The following is a 23,746-nucleotide window of genomic DNA, read 5'->3' as shown; positions in this document are numbered from 1 at the left end:
TGATGATCTGTACAAAACACAGTTGATTTGGAACTGACTTTCAAATCAACAACCAGTCATATTCTGTCTATAAATACAAAATTAATTCATTTTTTGTGCAGTTTGGTACTTGCCTGATCTTGCACTTTTTAACTCATTTCTTGAAGAAATTACTTTTGATATACAGGTAGGAGGCTCTAAGTAGTATTTTCTTTGGTTCCTTTCATTTCTTAACCCTGAACCATATTTTCTAAAAGATCCTTTCCCATATGAAATGAAGTCCTTGGACATTAACATATATTGATGATTTATATAAGAGGACTTTATGAAGGATTTCATAGAATTTCTCTGCCTCTTTATTCTCTGCAACAGATTTTGGTGTTAACTATCTTCAGGTTTTTTTTGTGATCATAGGTATAATTGTTGATCATGAGTATGAATGTTCTACAAAATGATGATTCTTGTTGCCTTTGCATGAACAATAAAATCTCTGACAAATCCATCATCTGTTTCTCCAAGGATGCACTGTAAACCTACCATTTAGTTTCAAGTTTCTTATATCTTCTGGTTTCATTTTTATTAAGAATATAAATTTTCAGGGGCAGCTAGGTGGTGCAGTGGATAAAGCACCAGCCCTGGAGTCAGGAGTACCTGGGTTCAAATCCGATCTCAGACACTTACTAATTACCTAGTTGTGTGGCCTTGGGCAAGCCACTTAACCCCGTTTGCCTTGCAAAAAAAAAAAAGAATATAAATTTTGACGTTTCTGTTTTTCTTTAATAGAATGCCAGGTTATTAATCATTAGACAGGGATTTCACATTTACCAATAAATTAATTTTAAAATTAATTTTTAGAAAGTTAACTTTTTTTAGGGTTTTTTTTTTGCAAGGCAAACGGGGTTAAGTGTGAATCAACTTTTATAAAGGGTCCAAAAAACCTGTGATTCTCAGTAGCATCTGCTCCTTTTTCTGCCATTATGCAACAATGGTTACTGAGACAGAAGGAGCTACATAGCACTCAAGGGCCATTTTGAAGTTTTGCTTCATGGATTTTAATAGCCAACATCATCTAGTGGCCAAACCTACTGGTGATGAGCCTCATTATGCTGTGGAGAGTAGACAACTCTCACATTTTGTGAATACCATATGAACTAAGAACTAAGGTAGGCAAGGTCTCAAGTCTATGATTCAAGTGAAGGATAATTTCTAATTTTCCTTTTATTGTTTTTCTTCATTGCTACATTCTTCTCTAGACAATTGATTCTGTGACATAACATTTTATCAGACCATCACTATAAGAAAATTATTTCTCTATGATTTGTTGGAAGAAAGCTTGTTAGTGTTGTTGGCAAAATGTACATACATACATACAACACATATGCACATAGATACATACATGCATCTATACACTAACAAGATATGTGTATATATATGTATATACAGATATGCAGACACACAGAATTAGTTTCTGAATTGGACAGCTAGATAATATATATGTTATTTTTGGTTGTCCTACACAGTTCTTTCTAGGACAGTTTCTTTCTGTTCTTCATTTAATAACTGAAGACTACTCAATAGCTGATTCTTCCATATTTAGAACTTCTTAAAAATAGTATTCAAAATACTAGATGTATGGTTTGGGGTCATCCATGGTTTATTTCCTCCTTTGCTATAGGAAATGTCTGCATCTACTGCTACTGAACAAATACTTCCAAATTTGGGTAAAATAAAATAAATTTCTACTAGTTACCTGCAGTGCTTCTGCTTGTTGAGTACTGATTCTGATTTTGGGAATTCTGTAATCCCAAGGCGTGACTAGGATTTTCTGGGCATTTTTACCCTGAGACTGAACTTCTTCTTTAGATGGAAAAGTCACCACATAATCCCGCCAGTTCTTCTGAAGGATTCCTAACACTCTGCCTTTGAAAAATAAACAATATTGGCTGATGAGGGGCTAAGATATAACATATGCTGATTAAATGAACAAATGCTGATTAAATTATTGTTCAAATTATTTGTAAACTGGCATAGAAAGAAATAAGGAGCTAGTTCAGTATTCTGCTACCCTTAAGCAGTTACATAGGAACTCAAAATCTCATTTATTGCACACATTCAGTTTACAAGATGGAGATCCCCTTATCTTATTCTTTTTGTTCTTCTATTACCATATCTGATATCTGTACTCTCCCTTCTCTCTTTCCCCCAATCTACTAATTTCAGAGTTAATAAGTATGTAGGGAATGATAATAAATTTATGTGAAACTAAGACAAAGGCAGCATTACAAGAAAAAAAGTCGTTTTGCTTCATGTATCTAAGAAGCTCTCCAAAGGGTTACCATCTGTCCTTCCTTCCATTTACCTGTGGGCATTGGTTCACTGGGAGACTCCCCGGGTGTTTTGTCATCATTTTCATTCTCACATAAAGCAACAGTCCTTCCTTTCCATTCATTTTTGGGGAGAAGTTCCACCACTACCACATCACCATGAATTGAGCGGTTTCGAGCTTTCATGCCATGAATAAGGATGTCACTAATTAAATCTGTTTTTAAGGAGGCAAGAATATACCAAAAGATCCAAAGCTTTTCAGGAACAGTAAGACATTTCAAGAGCAATAGTTCTACAATCAGTTGCTTTGCACTTCTAAAGATGAAGACAAACGTGGGTTGTTCTGATGATGATTAACTATCATTTATTTAGCACTATTTGATATGAGATTTCATAATGATTATCTCACTGTAATAATAATAATGATGATGATAACAGTAGGAATAATAGATAATAACATAGCCCCTTAAGGTATGAAAAGTGCCTCAAATACATTATCTCAGTTACCATCAATAACCACCTATGGTAGGTGCTTTTATTTTTCCTATTTTACAGATGAAGAAAAGTCTCAGAGAAATTAATAATTAATTAATAACTCATGGTCACAGAATTAGAAAAATGTCAGAGATGGGATCTGAACCCAAATTGTTGTCTGTCACAACTCCAAAGCAATTATCATAGCCATATAAATCCATAAGGTATGAAAGTCTGATCTTTAAGAAAGTGGGCCTGCCACAATTTCTAATTTATGTAGCCAATGATCAAAATGACAAATAAAAGAGCCATATAATAAAAATTCTATTTTTTCCATTGTGGAAGTAAAGAAGGATAAAAATGTTTCTGAAAGAAACTGAATATACTTAACCTGAGTCTTTACTGCTGGCTCCCTGGAGTCGGACAAAAGCTTCTATTTGTGCTCTGTGTTTATTGACATTGAGAATTCCCTAAAATCAAAATTAACAGTCATTGAAATGGCTTGGATAGGATAGAAGAAAATTCAGCTTAGCAATACAATTTTGAGATTGATGCAACAATAACTATATTACATTTTTATAGAGTGTGGAATCACCACTTTCAACAATGAAGGTTATTTTTCCCTTTGAGAGGAAAGCACAGAGTGGAACCATTCCTGGCCATATTGGCAATATTCTTGACTGAACTAGCCTTCTATATGTAGCATAAAGAATCTAGGAAGATGCCTTTCCCCAAATATATTCCTTCAGATTATGCAGAAAATGTAGATATCACTGAGCAGCATGACATTATTAAATTCCTAATATGTAAGTGAAATTGAGTTTATCATATTCATTTCTGATATAAGAAAGCTGAGCAGCAATAGCCTCTTTTGTACCTGTCATTGAGAGGGTTGAAAAAGTTAGGTGGTGCAGTGGATAGAGCACTGGCCTTGGAGTCAGGAGTACCTGAGTTCAAATCTGGCCTCAGACACTTAATAATGACCTAGCTGTGTGGCCTTGGGCAAGCCACTTAACCCCATTTGCCTTGCACCCCCCCCAAAAAAAAAGAAAAGAAAAAAGAAGGTAAGACCAGGATACACAAGACTGACTCTGCTTAGAATCAGTCCAGACTCCTAAACTAGATTAGGAATTTTATTTCTTCCCCAGTGGTAGGAGCCATTTTTGTAAGATCATTTCCTACCTCTTCATCTGTAATCCTTCAATTAAAAGAGTCACTAATATAGTAGCATTTTTAAAATATATTTAAGGTAATAGGGTTAAGTGATTTACCTAAGGTCACACAGCTAGGTAATTATTATGTGTCTGAAGCGGGATTTGAACTCAGGTCCTCCTGACTCCAAGGGCCAGGGCTCTATCCACTGCACCACCTAGCTGCCCCATGGTAGCCTTTTTAGACAATTAGATGATGAAATTCTAGAAGTAGAATAATATTTGACACCATAAACCCCAACAAACTACTCAACAGTGACAACTGTTCATTAGTCAAGCTCTCTCAATTGCCTTATAGGAAACTAAAGAAGAAAACAACAGAAAGTTTTAAATGCTCCCATTCAGAGAAGGCTACATGGTAGCTTGTTCCTGACAATGTCTTTTTGTCATTTTCCTCACCTGGATATATCTCCCAGACTTAATTCCAGCCTCTAATACTTCCAAAGGAAGATGCTCTGGATATTCTTTTCCATTGTTTTCCTGGCTTTCCAGTTCCCTCTCACGTCGAGCTTGAAGTATAGAATCACATAGCTCATGGGCAGCCTTTAAGTCGGGCCAAAAGTTGTCTAGATAATTCTGTGTAATAAATGTTAAAAAAAATCCAACAACCAGAGAAACTGTAAGTAAAAATCTTCATTTCAGTTCCATTTTAAAAACCCATTTTCTTGAAAAAAAAATAGCTGTTGGTAAAACAACTTTGAATATTTGTTTTTTGGCTTTGCATCCTCAGCACCTATTACAGGGTCTTACAGATAATCAGTATTTAATGAATGTTCACTCAATGGATGAATGAATTTCCTAGTTAGTATAGCAAGGTCTTATGGATTTAGTGAGAAGGTGATTATAAGCAGGTTTACATATTTAGAACTAAAAGAATTTTCATTATCCTCTTGTCCACTCCTCATTTTAATGATAAGAAAGTTGAGTTTTAAGAGAGGGGAAAGACCTGCTCAAAGTCATGCAGGTTGTCAGTGGCTTCCCTTATTGCACAAAACCTGAGAAGAACTAGTGAGACTCCTTCACATTACAGTATTTGCATTCATGATGACTCTGTATTTTCTGGCATATAAATGTTGCATACTATCTCCAACATTAGTAGAATAAAGGCAGACAGTAGGAAACAAAGCACCCTCTTCCTGGAGATTGTTTTAAAAAGGATAGACTATCACAACAGCTGAATTCTGGCTGCCTTATCTGTTTGGCCACAGTGGCCAAAATAGGGATAGTGGTCAAAATTGTCTGACAAAGTCTACAAAGGTGACAGGATGAGCAATATAGATTTTTAGGGGTCAGAATGAAATGAAGCGAAAAATTGGGGAATGACTTCTGTCTTTGTTACTTGGGTTTACATAAAATCCAAGTAACTGCCCTAGGCTTTTCTTCCTTAAATAGACAATCAACTCCTTAAGGAATTCTTTTCCTAAAGTACTTTGATAACTTATTACAGTGCTCTTCTTACAGCAAACAATCAATAAAAATTGTTGAGTTACTTTCAGCCTGTTTCTTTAGAAGTGGCCATGTTACCAGTAATTCTACTAGCATCATTTAGCTCTGAATTCTTCAAATTGGCCAGGGCATAGAATCATTGTTGGTATATATACTACTTCTCTAGACAAATGGCAATATCCAAAGAAGGATAAAAAAGGGAGTGATAGTGCTGAGTTTTACATCAGCAGTGTGTATACTTTCACTCAAACCCCCTCTAGAGTTTCATGCCTATTCTATGGATTTTTTCATCATTTTTAGAATATTTAATCACAGGTTACTGATCTCTGTTCTCAATAGCTATTAGGCTATATCTCTTCTCCTCTTCTTGGTGAAACTCTTTGAGATAGCTCTCTTTCCTAAGTGCCACCATGTCCTCTCCATTCACTCACTTCTAAATCCTCTGTAATCTGCATTGCATCATTCAACTGACACTACCCAGGTTAACAATGATTTAAAATTTTTTTTTTATTTATTTAAGGCTATGGGGTTAAGTGACTTACCCAAGGTCACACAGCTAGGCAATTAAATGTCTGAGGCTGGATTTGAACTCAGGTCCTCCTGACTCCAGACCCAGTGCTCTATCCACTGCACCACCTAGCTGTCCCCAACAATGATCTTTTAACTGATGAATGTAATGGTCATTTGTCAGTCCTCATCCTTTTTCAGCTTTCTGTTGTCTTTGACACTGAAGATTGCCACCTCCTCTCTGGGTTTTCATGACATTGTACTCTCCTAGTTCTCCTATCCATATGACCACTCCTCATCTGGATCTTTCTCCAGATCATACCCATTGACCATCACTGACCATTCTCTCTCAAGTGTCTGTCTTAGCCCTCTTCTCTATGCTATTTCAACTGGGGATTTCATTAGCTTCTGTGGGTTCAACGAACTCCTTTATGCGATATTCCCAGATCAATATCCAGTCCTAATTTCACTCTTAAATTGTAGTCTTGGATTACCAAATGCCTTTTGGATATTTCAAGATGGAAGTTCCATAGGCATTTCAAATTCAATATGTCCAAGACAAACTCATTACCTTCCTACTTTTTTATTATTGACAGGGGCAGCTCTATTTGCCCAGTCACTCAGGCTCAAAACATCAGTATCATACTTGATTCCTCACTCACACTCACTCTATTAATTCAATCTTTCCTCAAGTCTTCTCCTTTGTGCTTTCACAACATTTCTCATAGTTGTCTCCTTCTCTTTGTTTCCACAGCGGCCACCTTGGTGCAGGCCCTTATCAGCTCACACCTTGATGATTATACTGGTCTCCTGTCAGGTCTCTCCCCACTTCAATCCATCTCCATGCATATGCCAAAGTGATGTTCCAGAAGTAAAGGTCTGAACATATCATTTCCCTCTCACCTCCTATCCCACCATGTACTTCCTACTGCCTTCAGGATCAAATAAAAATTATTTCAATTAAAGCTCTGGCCTTGTCCTACCTGTCTAGTTTCCTTTCATTTCACTCTCATCCTTACACAGGATGATCCAGTTCTCCTGCCCCATTTCCAGACTCCATGTCTTTTTGTTGGCTGTCCCTCATTCCTGGAATGCTCTCCTTTCTTACCTTCAGCTCTTAGCTTCACTGGCTTTTTCCAAGATTCAGCTCAAATGCTACATTCAGCTTTTCTAGTTCCTGTCTGCCTTCTTTAGTTGCCTTCCATTTACACTCTCTTTCTCTATCTCAAAGTGCACATAGTTATTTTCATGTAATCTCCTCTATTAGAATGAGAGTTTCTCTAGGGTTGGGCAGGGGCTTTTCTTGGCAAGAAGTATGGCTCAATAAATCTATTTTTGTTTGTTTTTTTCCAAGGCAATGGGGTTATGTGACTTGGCCAAGGTCACAAAGCTAGGCAATTGTTGTGTCTGAGGCCAGATTTGAACTCAAATCCTCCTGACTCCAAAGCCAGTACTCCATTCACAGCACCACCTAGCTGTCTCTGGCTTAATACTTTGCTGACCAACTGACTGACCAATCCATCAATAAGTTATTTTTTTAGTTCCTGCAAATAATCTTTGTACATTCTTGTTTCTATCAAATGAATCTGTGATTTTTTGTCTCAGTTTTGTCAAAGATTTTGGACTCTCAATATGATCTCTCTAGTTAAGTTCATAAGGAAGTCAAACCATATTATTCTTTTAATTTATGCCTTCACAATCAGGCACAATTTTGTAATATCTGTGATGGAGAATACCATCTGTATACGGAGAAAAAACTGTGGAGTTTGAACAAAGACCAAAAACTATTACCTTTAATTTAAAAAAAAAATGGGGTGGCTAGGTGGCACAGTGAATAGAGCACCAGCCCTGGAGTTAGGAGTACCTGAGTTCAAATCTAACAGACACTTAATAATTACCTAGCTGTGTGGCCTTGGGCAAGCCACTTAACCCCATTGTCTTGAAAAAAAAAAAACCCTTAAAAAACAAACCAAAAACCTGTTATCTTATTATGTAACTTTGCTATCTCTTAAACTTTATTTTTTTTCTTTAAGGATATGATTTCTCTCTCATCACATTCAACTTAGATCAGAAAATGGAAAACAATGTAAAAACTAACAGACTGCCTTCTGTGTGTGGGGGGGAGTGAGATTAGGGGAAAAATCGTAAAATTCAAAATAAATAAATTAATTAAAAAAAATTTATGCCTACATATCTCTGAGCCATTTGGGAACCTTGATCCAAATTGCTTTGTTCTTTCTCAGGCCCTCCCAGAAGTCATGACTTTTCTTTGTTCTTGGTCCTCATTCCTCAAGTATATTAAATACTTTTCAAACTTTCTTCCAAATTCTGTCATTAGCACCCAATCTCTGCAGTTTTTTCCCCTTATTCTTTCATAAGTCCAAATTCCCCCACCCACCCTGGAAGAACTTATTAGCCACCTCATCTTGACCCCACAGGTTTTTTCTTCCACTGTCACTCAACTTTGTGAAGCCTTTGGACACATGGTTTGTATGAGAAAAGCTGCACAAAATTAAACTGCATCGTAACACTTGACTAAAGAGAAGAGATTTTTCACAGCAAGGCAAAAAATGTAATTTTAGTCAACTGTCCTCTGCAGGAACAAGACATGATACATTGCAGAAGAAAAAAGAGGTGACATGACCATTAATATCCAGGGTCCCTGGAATGCTTTGGCATCCAAGAACAATGTTTTTTTTTGGAGAGAAAGGAAATTCAATTGGCAGATTTTAGCAACAGAAACATAAAGCAACTAGGAATCCTTGCAAAATCTACAATTAAAATTCAATAAGAATCTTGGAGAACTTATAAGAAAAACTGATGGTCTTATTCATGACTGCAACAAAAATGTCAGTAATCAAATGTGTCTGGTTGAAGATCTTATCAAGAAAAAACAGATTAGTAATCTCTTAACAAATGAATTGTCTTTATAGCCTCCAAAGGTAACCAGAAGATAGCATTATGGGACAAGGACAGTCCAGGCTAGACAGTCAATGACAATATCTATCATGGCTCAATAAGACAGACTCAAACAAACACTGCCATACTTCAACTCTCTCATTTACTCACACTAATACTCTCCACTCATTTCCATGTAACTAAGATTGAAAAGCAGCTAAAAAAAACAACACAAGCCTACCCTTCAACACCGGCAACTTGTTCAACCTTTCACTTTGGCATCCAAGGCACTGGTTTCTACTTAGAGATGTATGTGTAGAGTGCTGACAGTGATAAAGTGGGGCTGGTCTGGGCTCTCAAGCTGGAAAAGATTCTTGGAGCTGTGTGGTCCAGGGAGTCTTGCTCAGAATCCTAAATTTTAGGCTGAACTAGGACAAGGGTGACATAAAATCTTGAAGTGTCTTTCCCTATTCCTTGCTGTCTGGTCATCCATTGGCTAAAGATGTCTGGGTGCTGCTTGGGAATGTACCCTGCACATACATGCAGACACATACACACATGTGAACACCCACTAAATAAGAACTTGAGATACCTTGAATGAAATCACAAAAACACCTTCAGTTTCACTTCCATATTGCTGAATTGTCTCTTCATCTTCTGTCACCATAACAATGGGCATCCTGTCTTGGCAGTGGTGATAGTACCAAACAGCTGCATTATAAATGCTCCTAGAAAAAAAAACCACATGCACACCACCCCCCAACATACATTTTAGAAAACTCAGAATTTTGCTTAGAATTTCATATTTTATTCTGAATTGAGAGGTAATGCCATTGTATAGCACCATCTACCAGAAAAACTGCTGATTCAATTCTTACTTTCAAAGCTAACTAGTCATATGACCACAGGTGAGTCACTTGTAACCTGCTTATTTTTGGTTTGTTAACTCTTATGGAGGTTTCCAAAAAGTAATAAGCAGACTCATACATGTGGGAAATTCTTATGACCTCTGGGTCTCTGTTTCTTTATCTGTAAAATGAGAAGTCTTAAACAGCTCTAAATTTCCTTCTAACTCTAAATTTATGATTCAGATCCTGAAAGAACTTATTAGGATCTTTAAAAAAAAAACTTATGTCACATATATACATATACATATATATATATATATATATATCCATATCCATATCCATACTGATGACATTTAACCTTGGAAAACAATCAATACCTCAAGGACAGGCTGTGGGAATATAACAAGAAACCTGAAATTATATGGTTTTCACAGTACACTTTAGAGCTCATATGGCACTCCAAGGATATTGGCTCATGTACTGCTGTAAAGAAAGTGCTCTTGTGCCCATGCTGGTGGTCCCTCAGATGGTCCTCTGTGGGGGTTCCTGTGCATCATCCCAGGACTTGGCTTATTTCTGGAGGCACAATCACTTTCAGATTGGTAGAGATTCTAGGCTGGGCATGACCACATCCCACTCAGTTTTCTTGAGCTACTGTGGAACTCAATTCTTATGGTAAATTTGGAGACTATGGCAACATTGGACAGATCCTTTCAACTGCTGTACTATAGCCATGGGTCAACAGAGTTCATACCATGCTTATAGAATCTGCTTAACAGGCAGTACCAATCAATTAGCTAAGTGAGTGATATCCTACTGATGAGTGCTAGCCAAATAAGCAAGAGAAAGGCAATGCTTAGGTGGGTTTCCTCCATAATCTAAATTGAGTATCTGAGTATCAGGAGTATAGCAGCAAAAGCTTACATATGGTAAACACTGAGTACCACCCACAATTTATTTTATCTATCAATATACTATCTCACAGAACTACCATGAATAGCTATAGAAATCTAATAATTGTAAACCTTCTCTATAAACATCAGCTATTATGATGTTTGATTAAATTTTTTTCAAGTCCTTTTCCTAAAAAAGGACTATGAGCCACTCCCTTTTCTTCTCCACCCAATAGAACCTTTCTTCTGATCCTTCACTGTAATTGCTCTACTATCTACTATCTCTACTGCAGTGAGTCCCCAAGCCATTGTCTAAGGACCAGCAGGTCAACCTCAATTGGAAGGAGACCATCTTTTGCTCCAACTCAAGGATAAAGGAGTCCTTCTCTTTGCCAAGGTTAAGTTCCTCCCTCTACTTGTGCCTTCTTTTTAATTTTCTGGTTTCTTCCTTTCTTCCTATGAATAATGCTCAAGTTTCTCCATGCTTAAAAATGTCCCTTGACCTACTATCTTTTCAAGCTATGATCCTTTTAAATACCTTCCTTTACTTCTAAACTCTTAGGAAGAGGAGTCTATACTTACTAACTCCTTTTCCTCACTACTTTTCTCTCTCACCTTCTTGCAACCTAACTTCTAGGGGCGGCTAGTTGGCACAGTGGATAGAGCACTGGCTCTGGAGTCAGGAGTACCTGAGTTCAAATCCGGCCTTAGACACTTAATAATTAACCTAGCCGTGTGGCCTTGGGCAGGCCACTTAACCCCACTGCCATGCAAAAAAAAAACAAACTAAAAAAAAAAAATGAAAGACAACCTAACTTCTAACTCCATCATCTTATTGAAATCTTTTCCAGTGATATCTTAATTGTGAAATATGGTAGCTTTTGCTCAGTCCTTATTCTTCCTAATTTTCTGAAGTTTTTGACACTGATGACCACCCACTCCTCTTGAATACTCTTTCTACCATTATGACAATTTCCTTTTCAATCTCCTTTGTTGGTTCAGTATTCATAACTTATGGATCTTCTATGAGTAGGTATCCGAAGCTCTTTTCCATCTTTTTTGTTTTACACTTTCTCCATAATTTCATCTACTTTCATAACCTTTCTCTTGAATTCCAGGCTTGTGTCCCTAATTATCTGCTTCATATATCTCAAAAATCAACATGTCCAAATCTGGAGTTATCATTTATCTCTCAAACCTTTTCCTTCTTTAAATTTCCCTATTTTTACGTGTACCACCATCTTCCTAGTCACCTAAGTTGGAATCTTATGAACATCTCTGACTTGTTTCTCTTCTTCATCCAACATGTCAAATCAAGATATCAAGTCTTACTTCTACCTTTGTAACATCTCTTTTGTCTGGCTCCATAGCTCCATTTGCACTGTCACTACTTCAGTTTGGATCTTCTTTCTCATTGGCCTGAGTCTCTCTCTCTCTCTCTCTTTTTTTTTAGATTTTTCAAGGCAGTGGGGTTAAGTGGCCTGCCCAAGGCCACATGGCTAGGTAATTATTAAGTATCTGAGGTCGGATTTGAACCCAGGTACTCCTGACTCCAAGGCCAGTGCTCTATTCACTGCGCCACTTAGCCCCCCCCCCCCCCCAGTCTCTTAATTGGTCTTCTCATCTCTATTCTCTTTACTTGCTCTAATCCATTCTTTCATAAGGATGCCAAAAATTATCTTCCTAAGGCACAGGTTCCTTTCTTGTTCCAAGTCTTCAGTGGCTCCCTCTTGCTTTTGAAATAAAACCCAACATCTTAGATTGGAATTTAAAATCCTCTACAATTTGGATACAATCTATTATTCCACTCTTATTTCACAATGCTCTCTTCCACTTCCTCTATATACCACTCAAATGTACTAGTAGGACCAGGCAGATCCAAAGACTGATGCAAAGGGTTTCTCACAATTGTATATCTCATGCAACCCATATGTTTTATCTGAAAACTGGCCCTGTACCAATTTCCTATATTCAGCATGCTATATCCTAATGTTAAATGGTCACGAGGTTGCAAATAATAATGTCAAAAACTAAATAATTCAGATAGATTCATTATTGTACCTGGTCTGCCATTTTTCCATAGACTCTCCTCTTTCTCTTGGAAGATAGGAGTATTGCTGGAACTCATTAGCAAAGAGAATGCAATCATGGCGGGCATCCTTCAGGAGATTTCGGAGTTTGTTATATTGTCTATCACATTAAAGGAGAAAAATAAAATGGATTGAAGCAGGTGCTTTCTTAGTGTCATTTACATTTGCTGAAAATGAAGTTAGAAAAAAGGCATTTCAAAGAAAATGTCTAATTATTTTTAAATGAACAAATATTTATATAAATTGGCATTTTTAGATAGTACATGTGTTCATGGTGATATTTGTCTTTTTATTCCCAGTAGAGTATAGCTTTTCTCTTTTCCAGCTACTGAGACTTTTAGTCTACGGGTCATCTGTAGATTTCATTGTTTTACATGGATGGGAACCACTCTTATTTAGCCAAAAGTCTTTTAAATTGCTGTGTCTGAAGAATCCATCGTCCTGTATGCAATATGGTGATGAAGTCAGTCTATGAGGAAATTGAAAGAACTGAGATGATTAGGACATCAAGCAGTTAATTGTGAGAATTGAATGAATATTGACTCTATCTTGGGACTCAGTTCTAGGGCTTAGCTCAGTTTAATTTCTATTCAGTGATGGGTCTAGTCCAAATTCTGTCTTGTAAGAAAAGTTTTTGAGGGAACTGGGAGAAAAATCTTACCTAGTTATTTGTTTTTGTTTGGTTTGAACTTAATCCAGTGTGAGTGAGAAACTGGATGAACCTCCCCCACCCCCCATCTGCAAGCTTAAGAGACCTTTAACTAAAGGATTTAGGTTGTTTGATTAGAACCCTGGTCAGATCCAGAGCAAGAGGTTTTCTCATAATAGTACATCTCAATCACCCTTATCTAAAAACATACCCTGTACTGATCATTCAGGTATTGTTTCCTTGCTGTTTTGATTGTTTATAGACACTTGGAGGAAGTGGGACACCTCTTTTCTGAATTTAGGGAACTGTACCTGTTTCCCTCTCCCACCTTGGAAATTCTTAATCTTTTATCCAACTGGAAATCAGATTACCTTAATGCTGTATTGTTTCCCTTTAATTAGCTAACCTCATTTAATTTTTTTTAATTATAAAAATCTGTCTCAGATTATATTCAGAGTCCAAACCTAAACTAAGAAGGTCAATGTTAGGCAACTGGCATTCATTGATTAAAAAACAGACATGCTTATAAGATAAAACCTTTGCTTCCTCAAACATTTCATTTTTCATCTGCCACAGTTGAACCTCAGACAGTCACATACTCTGTCACCAGGTCCTTTCTTTTGATCTGGATCTGTAATTTCATTTGCCAGTGAGAAAGTTATTTTACCACTGCAGACTGGTAACTGTTCCTCAATTTAGCCTCGAGTCTAAGACTATAAATCTGTGTGCCTGAGATACTAAAAGGTTGAATAAATTGTTCAAGGTCACACTGCCAGGATGTGTCAGATGTGAAATCTTGAATCTATCTATGTCTTCCCTGCTCTATGGTGGGGTGGGTTCTTTCTCCAATACACTGCTTCTACAGTGCATGGAAAACAGGGAGTTAATTACATTTTTCCAGAACACTAATACAGGCTCATAAGGTTTCCTTCCCTGAAAAGGGGGGACAGGCCAATCAGATCTGATAGTCAAGCCTGAAGCCATGTATGGATAAGTTGATTTCATAAGAAAGAAGGTCCTTTTAAGGAGACAAAAAATATAGAAGAATAGGGGCATTCATAGCTCTTTAAACAAAATTTATTATTTCTATGAAAAAAGTTAAGTATTCTTCATAGTAAAACAGATGTTAAATTAACATATAAATTACACAAAGCAGGCAATTAGCATTTACTCTTGGTTTAGTATGAAAAACACTTGGGTCATATACCTGTTCAACTACCCCACACTGGGGAAAACAAAAATTCTTTTTCTGAAAGCAAAGATGAAACACTTTATCATCTCTTTCAGACAAATGCTGACTAAGCACCATCAGAAAACAATTTACTCAGTTGAAATTCATTGATTAAACTTTTACTATATGCCAAGCTGGGTAGAGGATATACCAAGACAAAGATTAAAGTATCTGCCCTTAAGAAGCTTACAACCTATAGAAGGAAACAACAAGCATACATGTAAGTGTGTGTGTGTGTAACATGCATATGTTATATGATTATATAGATCATTTTATATATGGTTATATATTTAGTGATCTACTTTACATCTACATACACACACACACACACACACACAATCTACACAATCCCTATATATTGTAATTTCCCAGCAGGGAGAGGCATTTGCAAGTCAGAGATAGAATTCATGTGGGAGATAGAACTTAAGGGGAGCTTTGAGGGAAATTATAAATTTGAAGGGGCAGAGGTGAGGAGGGAGTATTTTCCAGGAGTGCTAGGTAAAGGCATGGAGAAGGGAGATGAGACATCTTTTATGAGGATTGGCAAATAAGGTGCTTTGGATATAGAATGTAGAGTCCCTAAATGGAAAGATAGTCAGGAGTTGGTTTCCAAAGGGATCTAAATGACAATCCAAGAAGAACACATGCCTCCTCACACATTGTTTCCCTAAGTCTTTTAAACTTTTAAGTGCTTTAAATCTCTACTGATGTCCTGTGTCATGATTCTCAAAGGACTCACAAACCTGGTTAAGATTCAAGGGCAAGCTTGGTGAGGAGCTATGATCTGGATCACTGCACAAGCACCCAAAGCAACAAAATACAGTCTATACTACAAAGGAACAGTAATAATAATAAAAACAACAATAACAACAGTCTCTTGCATTTATGCAGTACAAAGAGCCCTCACAATAACCTTGTATTATCACACACCCTTTGGTGTATTTTGAAATTGAGTTTCAGAGAACTTGACTGCCTTGTCTTGTCTCCAGCCATCACTGTCACTCAGTTAGTAGAAGACATGGGAATGAAAACCCAGGCCTTCTGACTACCAAGACAAGAGTTATTTCCATGTCAGAAGACTATCCCTTTTATTAAGGCGACCTACTACATTCAAAAGCTTCCTTCACAAGGAAGTTTTCCCTAATGATTTTTATGACTGCATATCTATTATCTAGGTCAACTTGCTTGCCTTCCCAAGAAGAAGGGTGAGGAGAAAGGGAGAGAATTTGGAACTTGAAATTAAAAAAAAAATTTTTAAATGTAATTGGAAGAAAGATTAAATAAAATTGGCAACAGAGGGAAGTTTTCCTTGCACTTCTCTTTTTAGTTGGGATATCACTCAATTCACGGTATCCCTGCAGTTGTGTTATGCTCTTTTCACCTGTTATTGTTATTTACATGCCATCTCCTTGAAAGGATAGGCCCACAATTTATCTAAACTTTTCTTACCAAGGCCCCCCAAAATGAACTAAGCAGTGGAAGCACAATCGTGCTGAGACTTAGCCAAGAGTGTAGACAGTCAGGAAGAAGTCAAAAGTAGAATCCAGGTTTCCTGATTTTCTGGTTAAATGTATTTCATGCTAGACTCTATATAATTAATAGAACTTTGACTGCTTCCCCAAAGTAGGTCAAACGACATGCATTATTTACAAGCAGCACCAAGAGTTACTCATTAAGATAAAAATCTGACATATCCTTAGCTGCTCCAAATTGGAAGAAATATGAAAAGGTAAAGTTAACTTTGAGTTAGAATCTTAAAAACTGAAATTTTAAAAGTCCATTTCAGTGTATCTTAAGTATATTTGTGTGTGTGTGTGTGTGTGTCTGGGACTCATCTTCTCACAAGCATTCAATCTCCTAAACTTTCTAAAACTTAAGCGAAGCTAAATATTCATTTAAATAATATCAACTATATGGTTTGTAGTGAATAAATGAAAAACCTAAAGTTTGTTAAGTAAGCAAAAGAGATAATGAAGCCTTTGCCCTTTACAGAGAACTAGTCCCTTGACCTTACTTGTGCTATTCCTTCATCTTCCCTCTCATCTTCTAACCCACATTAGAGTTGAATTCTAAAAAGTCTGGCCCCAAATCCTTTTCCTCTTAGAGGTGGTGACACAGGTTTGTATTTGTTTATAAATGACTGTGTAATTATCCTTTTATCCAATTCAGTTCCACAAACATTTTTTTTTTAGCAAGGCAAAAGAAGTTAAGTGGCTTGCCCAAGGCCACACAGCTAGGTAATTGTTAAGTGTCTGAGGCCTGATTTGAATTCTGGTACTCCAGACTTCAGGGCCGGTGCTTTGTCCACCTAGCCACCCCATCCACAAACATTTCTTAACAGCTGTCTCAGTTCAAGGTGTGGAGCACCTAGATAAAAACTAAAAACAGTTCCTGGCCTCAAGGAGCTTATACTCTAATTTTGGGAGAAAAGAGCATTCAACAACTGGAGAAACCAAGGAAAGGCTGTAGTCAGGAGTGGTGCCTCTGGGATGACTGGAAGAAAGCTGTGGATGCTCAGAAACAAAAGTGAGGAGGAGGGAGGGTGTTGCAGGCAAAGGAGACAGCTAAGACCTGCAGGTAAGAGGAAAAGTTGAGCAGGAAACAACTAGCAGGCTTGACTGGGCAGGAATGCAGACTATGTCAAGGAGACTAATTTCATAATAAGTGAGGAAAGATGGGTTAGAGGCAGACTGTAACTCTTAAAGACCAGGCTGAGGAGTTGGCATTTTATCCTTAGGGTAACAAGGAATCACTGAAGATTCCTGAGCAGAGGAGTGACCTGGACAGGCTGTACTGACAGGTCGCGCATTTCTAAGATAATCATAGAAGGTGGACTGGGGAGGGGTCAGGCTGGTAGCCCAGACCAAAAGAGACGGGAGGGATGTAGCAATAACACAGGCAAGGTGATAAAACTGGGGGTGGTGGCAGCAAGCAGACACTCCCAGGTGCCCCTCCCAGGATGAATAACCTTGAATAATTCTTCCAAACTCACCTAAATTCTCAGCCTCCTCTCCCTGGGGCTGAAGGGCAGGGCGGGGAGGGTGCACCTCCTCCCAAAGCTTTCCTATCTAGAGTTTCCAGCTGACTTCACTTTGTGTCTCTACTGCCTGGGGTCAAGTCCAGAACTAGATGTCCCTGTCCCGCTCCTGCCAGAGGCTTGACCCCCACCTCTGACCATTTCCAGCTTCCTCTTGTGTGTAGTCTTCCTCCTTTGGGGGAATGCAGGGATTGTTCTTTTCCTTATTTGCACCCCCAGCACTCAGGCTATGCTTCAGTTGTGTTCAATCTGGGCACAGATATTAGAGTAGTTTTCTATTTCCTTCTTCAATTCATTTTACATATAAGCAAACTGAGGCAAAGAAGGTCAACTAACTTGCCCAGGGTCACACTGCTAATAAGCATCTGAGACTGAATTTGAACTCAGAAGACTTCTCTTTCTAGCTCCAGGTCTAGTACTCTAGCTGCCCATTGTAGGTGTTTAATAAATGCTTACTGAATTGAACTGGACAGAAGGACACAGATGCAAGAGATACTGTAGAGGTAGAACAGCCAAGACTAGATGGCGCGGTGAGGTGGAAGAAAAAAAAAGAAAAGTCCCTTCATATTGAAGAGAGTGGTCAAGGACAGTGTCTTTGGGGGGAAGACAGGTTTCCTTAAGTGTAAGAAGATGGAAAAAATATAAGAGGGAATTTGTTAAAGATAGAATAGGGGATGGAGGGAACACAAGGAACAGGAATGGGAGGTTAGAGCTCATGTTGGATAGCATGGAGAAATTGTGGATTAGGAATAAAGCAAGTGGATTTTATCTCAACAATCAATCAATCACTAAGTAGTTATAAAGCACCTAGTATTCCCTAAGCATTGTGCCAGCTGCTGGGAGCAAAGTACAAGGAATGAGTCCATTCCCATGAACAATGACCTTCCACCATAAATATAAAGTGCCTAAGCACACACATATACACACAAAGTTTTGGAGGGAGGGCACTAGTATTTGGGTAGGGGTGGGTTGATCAGGAAATGTTTCATGCATAAGATAGAGCTATAAGTTGAGTTTTTAAATTTGCAGTTTCAGGGGAATCTTTTCTGGCATAGGGCTGTCAGATATTTATATCATCTTTTGAGGATCATACAAAATTATCAACTTAAATATTAGCCTATTATATGTGGTCAATCACTTAATTAATTCAGCCCTAAAAAGCTAGAATTATTGAATTTGGAGTCCTGCCTGCAGTTGCAGAGGCTGCCCCAGACCAAATGATTTGGGGGTGGGGATGTTAAAACTCCTGCTTTAAAGGAAGAAAAAGAAGTTATGAGAAAGGGACTGAAGGCATTGGGGTGGGGTGGGGAAGCAGCTAAAGCCAAGGCAAAGAGAGAGGAAGCATTTGAAGAAGGAACATTACTTTGGCTGGATCACAATGTGGAGGAGATGAGTGATGTCTAATAAGGCTGGAAAATTGGGGGGGCAGGTTATGTGGAGCTTTGAAAACTAAACAGAGGAGTTTATTTTTTATAGAAAGCCATTGAATTTAGGTGATGGAAAAGAGAATAGCCAAGTTACAAGGAGGAAGACATAAGAATTTGCCAGTCATTGTTTTTCCACATAGAATTTAAGGTGGTGAAAAGCAGGGTCCGGGTCTCCCTTCTTCTATACCTCCCCCAAACACTCAAAGATGGTCCAAACATGAGGTGATCAATATGGACTACCAATTACTATGAGACTGTGGTTTATCTATAGGACTATGGCAGGAATCCTTATTATTAGAAAATTCACAACAATGTCAAGCATTGGAAAACCAAAATAGTTTTTCAACAGCCTGATTTGTTTAGAAATCTTTTGGAGAAAATGATATTTTAAACTCATCTCTTTACCTTTGGAAGATTTGGGTATTGCTTTAAAAATCTTTGAAATGAAAATATTTTTTAAAAACAAAAGATTATCAGGGTCTGTACTGTGCCAGCAATCCAAATGATTACAACAAATTGATTTTAGTAAGAGAAATTGAAATATGACACCTGGAGCTGCATTTAAAGTTGGAAGTGTATAAACATTTCTAGCTTAGTGTCAGAACAAAATCATCTTCAAACTCCTTCAATAACATTCTATCTGAAAAACCTGTACACAGTCTACTTAATGCACATTTTTCTGAACAGGACATGTAATAAAGGCAATTGATCATTTTAATATACAAATAAAAATACTTTATTCCCTTCACGTCAAGTAATAAAGAAACTCCAATGTTTAATAAGAATAAATAACTCCTATGTTTAAAAGATTTTAGGTATTAGGTTGGGTATATGCTATTTCTCAACAAAGGATGGTCTTCAAGTTCAATCACAGAATCCTCTTAAAACATTTATTGAAGCAAAAACATTGTTAAAGCATTTCTGTTTTAAAAATCTGTCCTTTTTTCATTTAAATATTTTTTATAATGAATGTGTTTTTAGACTGGCTTCTGCCAGAAGGTCTTTTGTTTTGCAAATACAATTATTGTAGATATAGTAGATCTGAACAAAACATGAGTTTATTTTAGACCTCCTTCATAAAACTGTTAGATGGTATGATTTGTAGGCACTTTCAATAAAGAAGCATAGATTTTTTTATTCATTGAGTTGTAAATTTCTAATAGAACATAGGCATGTACGTATACATGTATGCAGTTCTATATGTACATAATTATTGGGATTGAAGTGGTAAGGACATGAAAAAAGAAATCACCAATCAGCAAGGATGAAAATCAAATAATGTGAAGGTTGCATTGGTTGTAACCTTAAAACACCAACCTCCTGGGGCCTGAGCTACAGAGTCAGCTGAATGAATATGCCTCAGTCATATGCTGGAACAAAAACTGAGAAATAGAAATGAGAAACTGCAAAAATGTCTTTCATACTTCCTTATTTGATAAGTAAACAACAAATTAGTTCCAAAGTTCCTTTTAAATAATAGATTTCTCACCCTATCCCCCTTTTCCAGGGTCCTTCTTATTTAATAAATTCAAATCAGAAATAAATAATTATGCAAAGCGGATATACCTTCGTCCTCTTTGATGCTGCACAGCTTGACAGGCTGTTTGCATGAAAATAATACCTTTCAGCTCGGGAAACTCAAGAATTTCAAGGTAATCTTGAACAACTTTCCAGTCAGGGATAACATAATGAGTCACATCACTGGACAAAAGTTTCCCATCTGGAACATAATTCAAAATTTAAGAGATGAGACAACACTTCCAAGGCTGCTTTATTACCACTGCCATGTCACAGAGTCCCAGTGTACAAAATAACTTACAACTTTAACTACCCTGCATGGTTTTTAAGACAAGACAAATCTACTTTGGTAGAGGGCCAAAGACCAGGTAAACCTAGAAGCTTCATTTTTCTAAAGGTAGGATAAATAAAAACATAACATAGTTTATTATGATGCCAGAGTTGCATTGGGGAAAGTTGATAGATTTTCTGAGAAATAAACAAACTTTTAGGATTACTCAGATATTTTTTTTTGTTAATCCATCACTGTCTAGCAACAACACCCATATCTGAAGACTGAATGAAAAAGACAATTTCTAGAGAACCATAAGAAGCCATTTTTTTGAAAAATAATTTCAGGAGTTCTACCCTATGCTTCAGAATGTAATGTTGGTGACCTATAATGAGGGTATTAACTGAACAAACTATTCAATAAAAGTGATGGGTACTGGACATCTCTGGCCTCTGTTTAGATAAGGTCAGACTAGATGACATCTAAGATTCTTGCAATCTAAAACTTATTATTAAATTTATTATTATGAACTTGAAGGGTAGTCTTAAAAGCAAACTAAACAAGACATGGCAGTTCTAAAGGCCACTGTATTTCAGGGAAAAATTAGTATGTCTTCTGCAAGTCTCTTGCCAATATAAGGGTATGCATGCTATATAAACAGCAGGTGCTCAAATGAACATTTGAGAATTCCTAAGGGAGATCAAGACTTTATGTTAAGTGTGAACAAATGAGCAAGAGCGAGCTCATCTCTGGCTCAGCACTTGGCTTTCCAGTTAGAATCCATCCTTCTCTCTGCTACAATCAGAAATATTTTAAAAATAAGGGCATTTTTCCCATGGTTCCAAACCGCATATCAAGAAATGTACCCTATATAGATGGCTCCTAAGGGATGGATAGTAGGGCCTTTAGTAAGATCAGAATCCTAGGATTTGAAGCAAGAAAACCTACTATTTAGTTAAAATCCATCATCTTAAGAAAAAGAATCTGTGTTCCAGATGGAAGAAGGGACTTGAGGTCAACCAGTCAACAAGGCCTTATTGCGTCCTTACTGTGGGCAGAGATTCAGAGAAACTGGGAGCAAAGGACAGTGCACAGTCCCTGCTGTCAGGGGCTTTATGTTCTAAAGAGGGTCGCAAGTACCTGATGGGGAGTGGGGGGGGGGGGAGACAGAGACACAGAGAGAGAGAGAGAGAGAGAGAGAGAGAGAGAGAGACAGAGAGAGAGAGGAGAGAGAGAGGGAGGAGAGAGAGACAGAGAAAGGAGAGACACAGAGAGACAGAGAGAGGAGAGAGAGAGAAGAGAGAGAAGAGAGGAGAGAGAGAAGGAGGAGGAGAAGGGGAGTGAGATGTGAGAGAGAGGAGAGAGAGAAGAGAGAGAGGAGAGAGAAGAGAGAGAGAGAAGAAGAAGGAGGAGGAGGAGGAGAAGGGGAGTGAGATGTGAGAGAGAGAGAGAGAGAAGAGAGAGAGAGAGGAGGAAGAAGAAAGAAGAAAGAGAGAGGAGAGAGGAGAGAGAGAGGAGAGGAGAGAGAGAAGAGAGAGAGAAGAAGGAGGAGGAGAAGGGGAGTGAGATGTGAGAGAGAGAAGAGAGACAGAGAGGGAGAGACAGAGACAGAGAGAGAGAGAGAGAGAGGAGAGGAAAGAGAGACAGAGACACACACACACACAGAGAGAGAGAGAGAGAGAGAGAGAGAGAGACAGACAGAGATACAGAGAGAGAGAGAGAGAGAGGAGATAGGAAAGAGAGACAGAGACACACACACAGAGAGGAGAGACAGAGACACACACAGAGAGAGAGAGTGAGAGAGAGGAGAGACAGAGACACAGAGAGAGAGAGAGAGAGAGAGAGAGAGAGAGAGAGAGAGAGAGAGAGAGAGAGAGAGAGAGAGGAGATAGGAAAGAGAGACAGAGACACACACACAGAGAGGAGAGACAGAGACACACACAGAGAGAGAGAGAGAGAGAGGAGAGACAGAGACACAGAGAGAGAGAGAGAGAGAGAGAGAGAGAGAGGAGACAGAGATACAGAGAGAGAGAGAGAGAGAGAGGAGAGACAGAGACACAGAGAGAGAGAGGGAGAGGGAGAGGGAGAGGGAGACAGCCAGCCGGGGGAGCGCTGCGGAGGGGAGCGGGCGGGGCGCCGCGGAGCGGACTGGAGGTCGGGGGATGTCCGCGCGGCTCGGGCCCCGCAGCTCCCCGGCCCGGGGGGGCCGGCACACACTGGCCGGGCGCCCGGGCCTCGCGCCCGCCTCCCCGCCCGCGCCCCGGCCTCCGCCCTCCGTCCCCGGCTCTGACCGTTGCGGCAGCGGGCGGGCTGCGGGCACAGCGGGCTGTTGCAGGGCACGCTGGGCCGCAGGTAGTGCTCCCTGACGATGCGCACGGTGCGGCCCTGGAACGTCCTCAGGTGCAGCACCTTCTCCCGCTTCTGCAGCATGGCGGCGGCCGGGCCGGGCGGCGGGAAGAGGCGAGGCCGCGGCCCCGGGCCCGCCCCCTTCCGTCCTCGCAGGCCCGGCCCCGAGCGCGCCGCGGCGCCTCCGGGGGGCCGGGGCCCGAGCTGCGGCTCCCGCCCAGGCCGCCCGCGCGGCCCCCGCCCCGCCGGGCCGGGCCGTGGGGGCCCTCGCGGAGCCGCGGACCCCGTGCCTCGGTTTACCCGCCCCCCGGCGGGGTGGGGCCGGGCAGGGGGCGAAGAGCCCCTGGAGAGAGACGCCCGAGGGCTGCCAGCTCCCGGGCTATCGGCCGTGGCACCGGCCCGGCTCCCTGCTCTTCTGCTGGGGCCGGCCCGCGCCGGGCCTCAGAGCCCCAAACAGCCCCTTCCCCAAAGGAGCTCCTCACTGGGGGGGACAAACTATCATATATATATATATATATACATATGTATACACACACACACACACATATATATATGTATAAAATTTAAACATTTGTGTGCATGTACAACTTCCTGTC

General features: G+C 39.2%; 1 protein-coding gene across 1 annotated transcript in view; it reads right to left on the bottom strand.

Annotated features, from left to right (window-relative positions):
- The window catches only part of DIS3L (DIS3 like exosome 3'-5' exoribonuclease), a 40,919-nt gene extending 17,586 nt beyond the window's left edge, over positions 1-23,333 (bottom strand). The window contains exons 1-8 of the mRNA XM_074234438.1: positions 23,096-23,333; positions 20,582-20,735; positions 12,643-12,771; positions 9,433-9,568; positions 4,389-4,565; positions 3,170-3,248; positions 2,339-2,518; positions 1,730-1,899 (exon numbers count right to left, since the gene is read on the bottom strand). Of these exons, the coding sequence (XP_074090539.1) occupies positions 1,730-1,899; positions 2,339-2,518; positions 3,170-3,248; positions 4,389-4,565; positions 9,433-9,568; positions 12,643-12,771; positions 20,582-20,735; positions 23,096-23,234 (1,164 nt within the window). The 5' untranslated portion in view covers positions 23,235-23,333. The remainder of the gene's footprint in view (positions 1-1,729; positions 1,900-2,338; positions 2,519-3,169; positions 3,249-4,388; positions 4,566-9,432; positions 9,569-12,642; positions 12,772-20,581; positions 20,736-23,095) is intronic.
- Between the last annotated feature and the right edge of the window lie 413 nt (positions 23,334-23,746).

Source organism: Macrotis lagotis, chromosome 4 (genome assembly GCF_037893015.1).
Source record: "Macrotis lagotis isolate mMagLag1 chromosome 4, bilby.v1.9.chrom.fasta, whole genome shotgun sequence".
NCBI lineage: Eukaryota > Metazoa > Chordata > Mammalia > Peramelemorphia > Peramelidae > Macrotis > Macrotis lagotis.
Note: the sequence above shows the minus strand (reverse complement) of the source record. Positions and strands in the feature narration are given on the sequence as shown.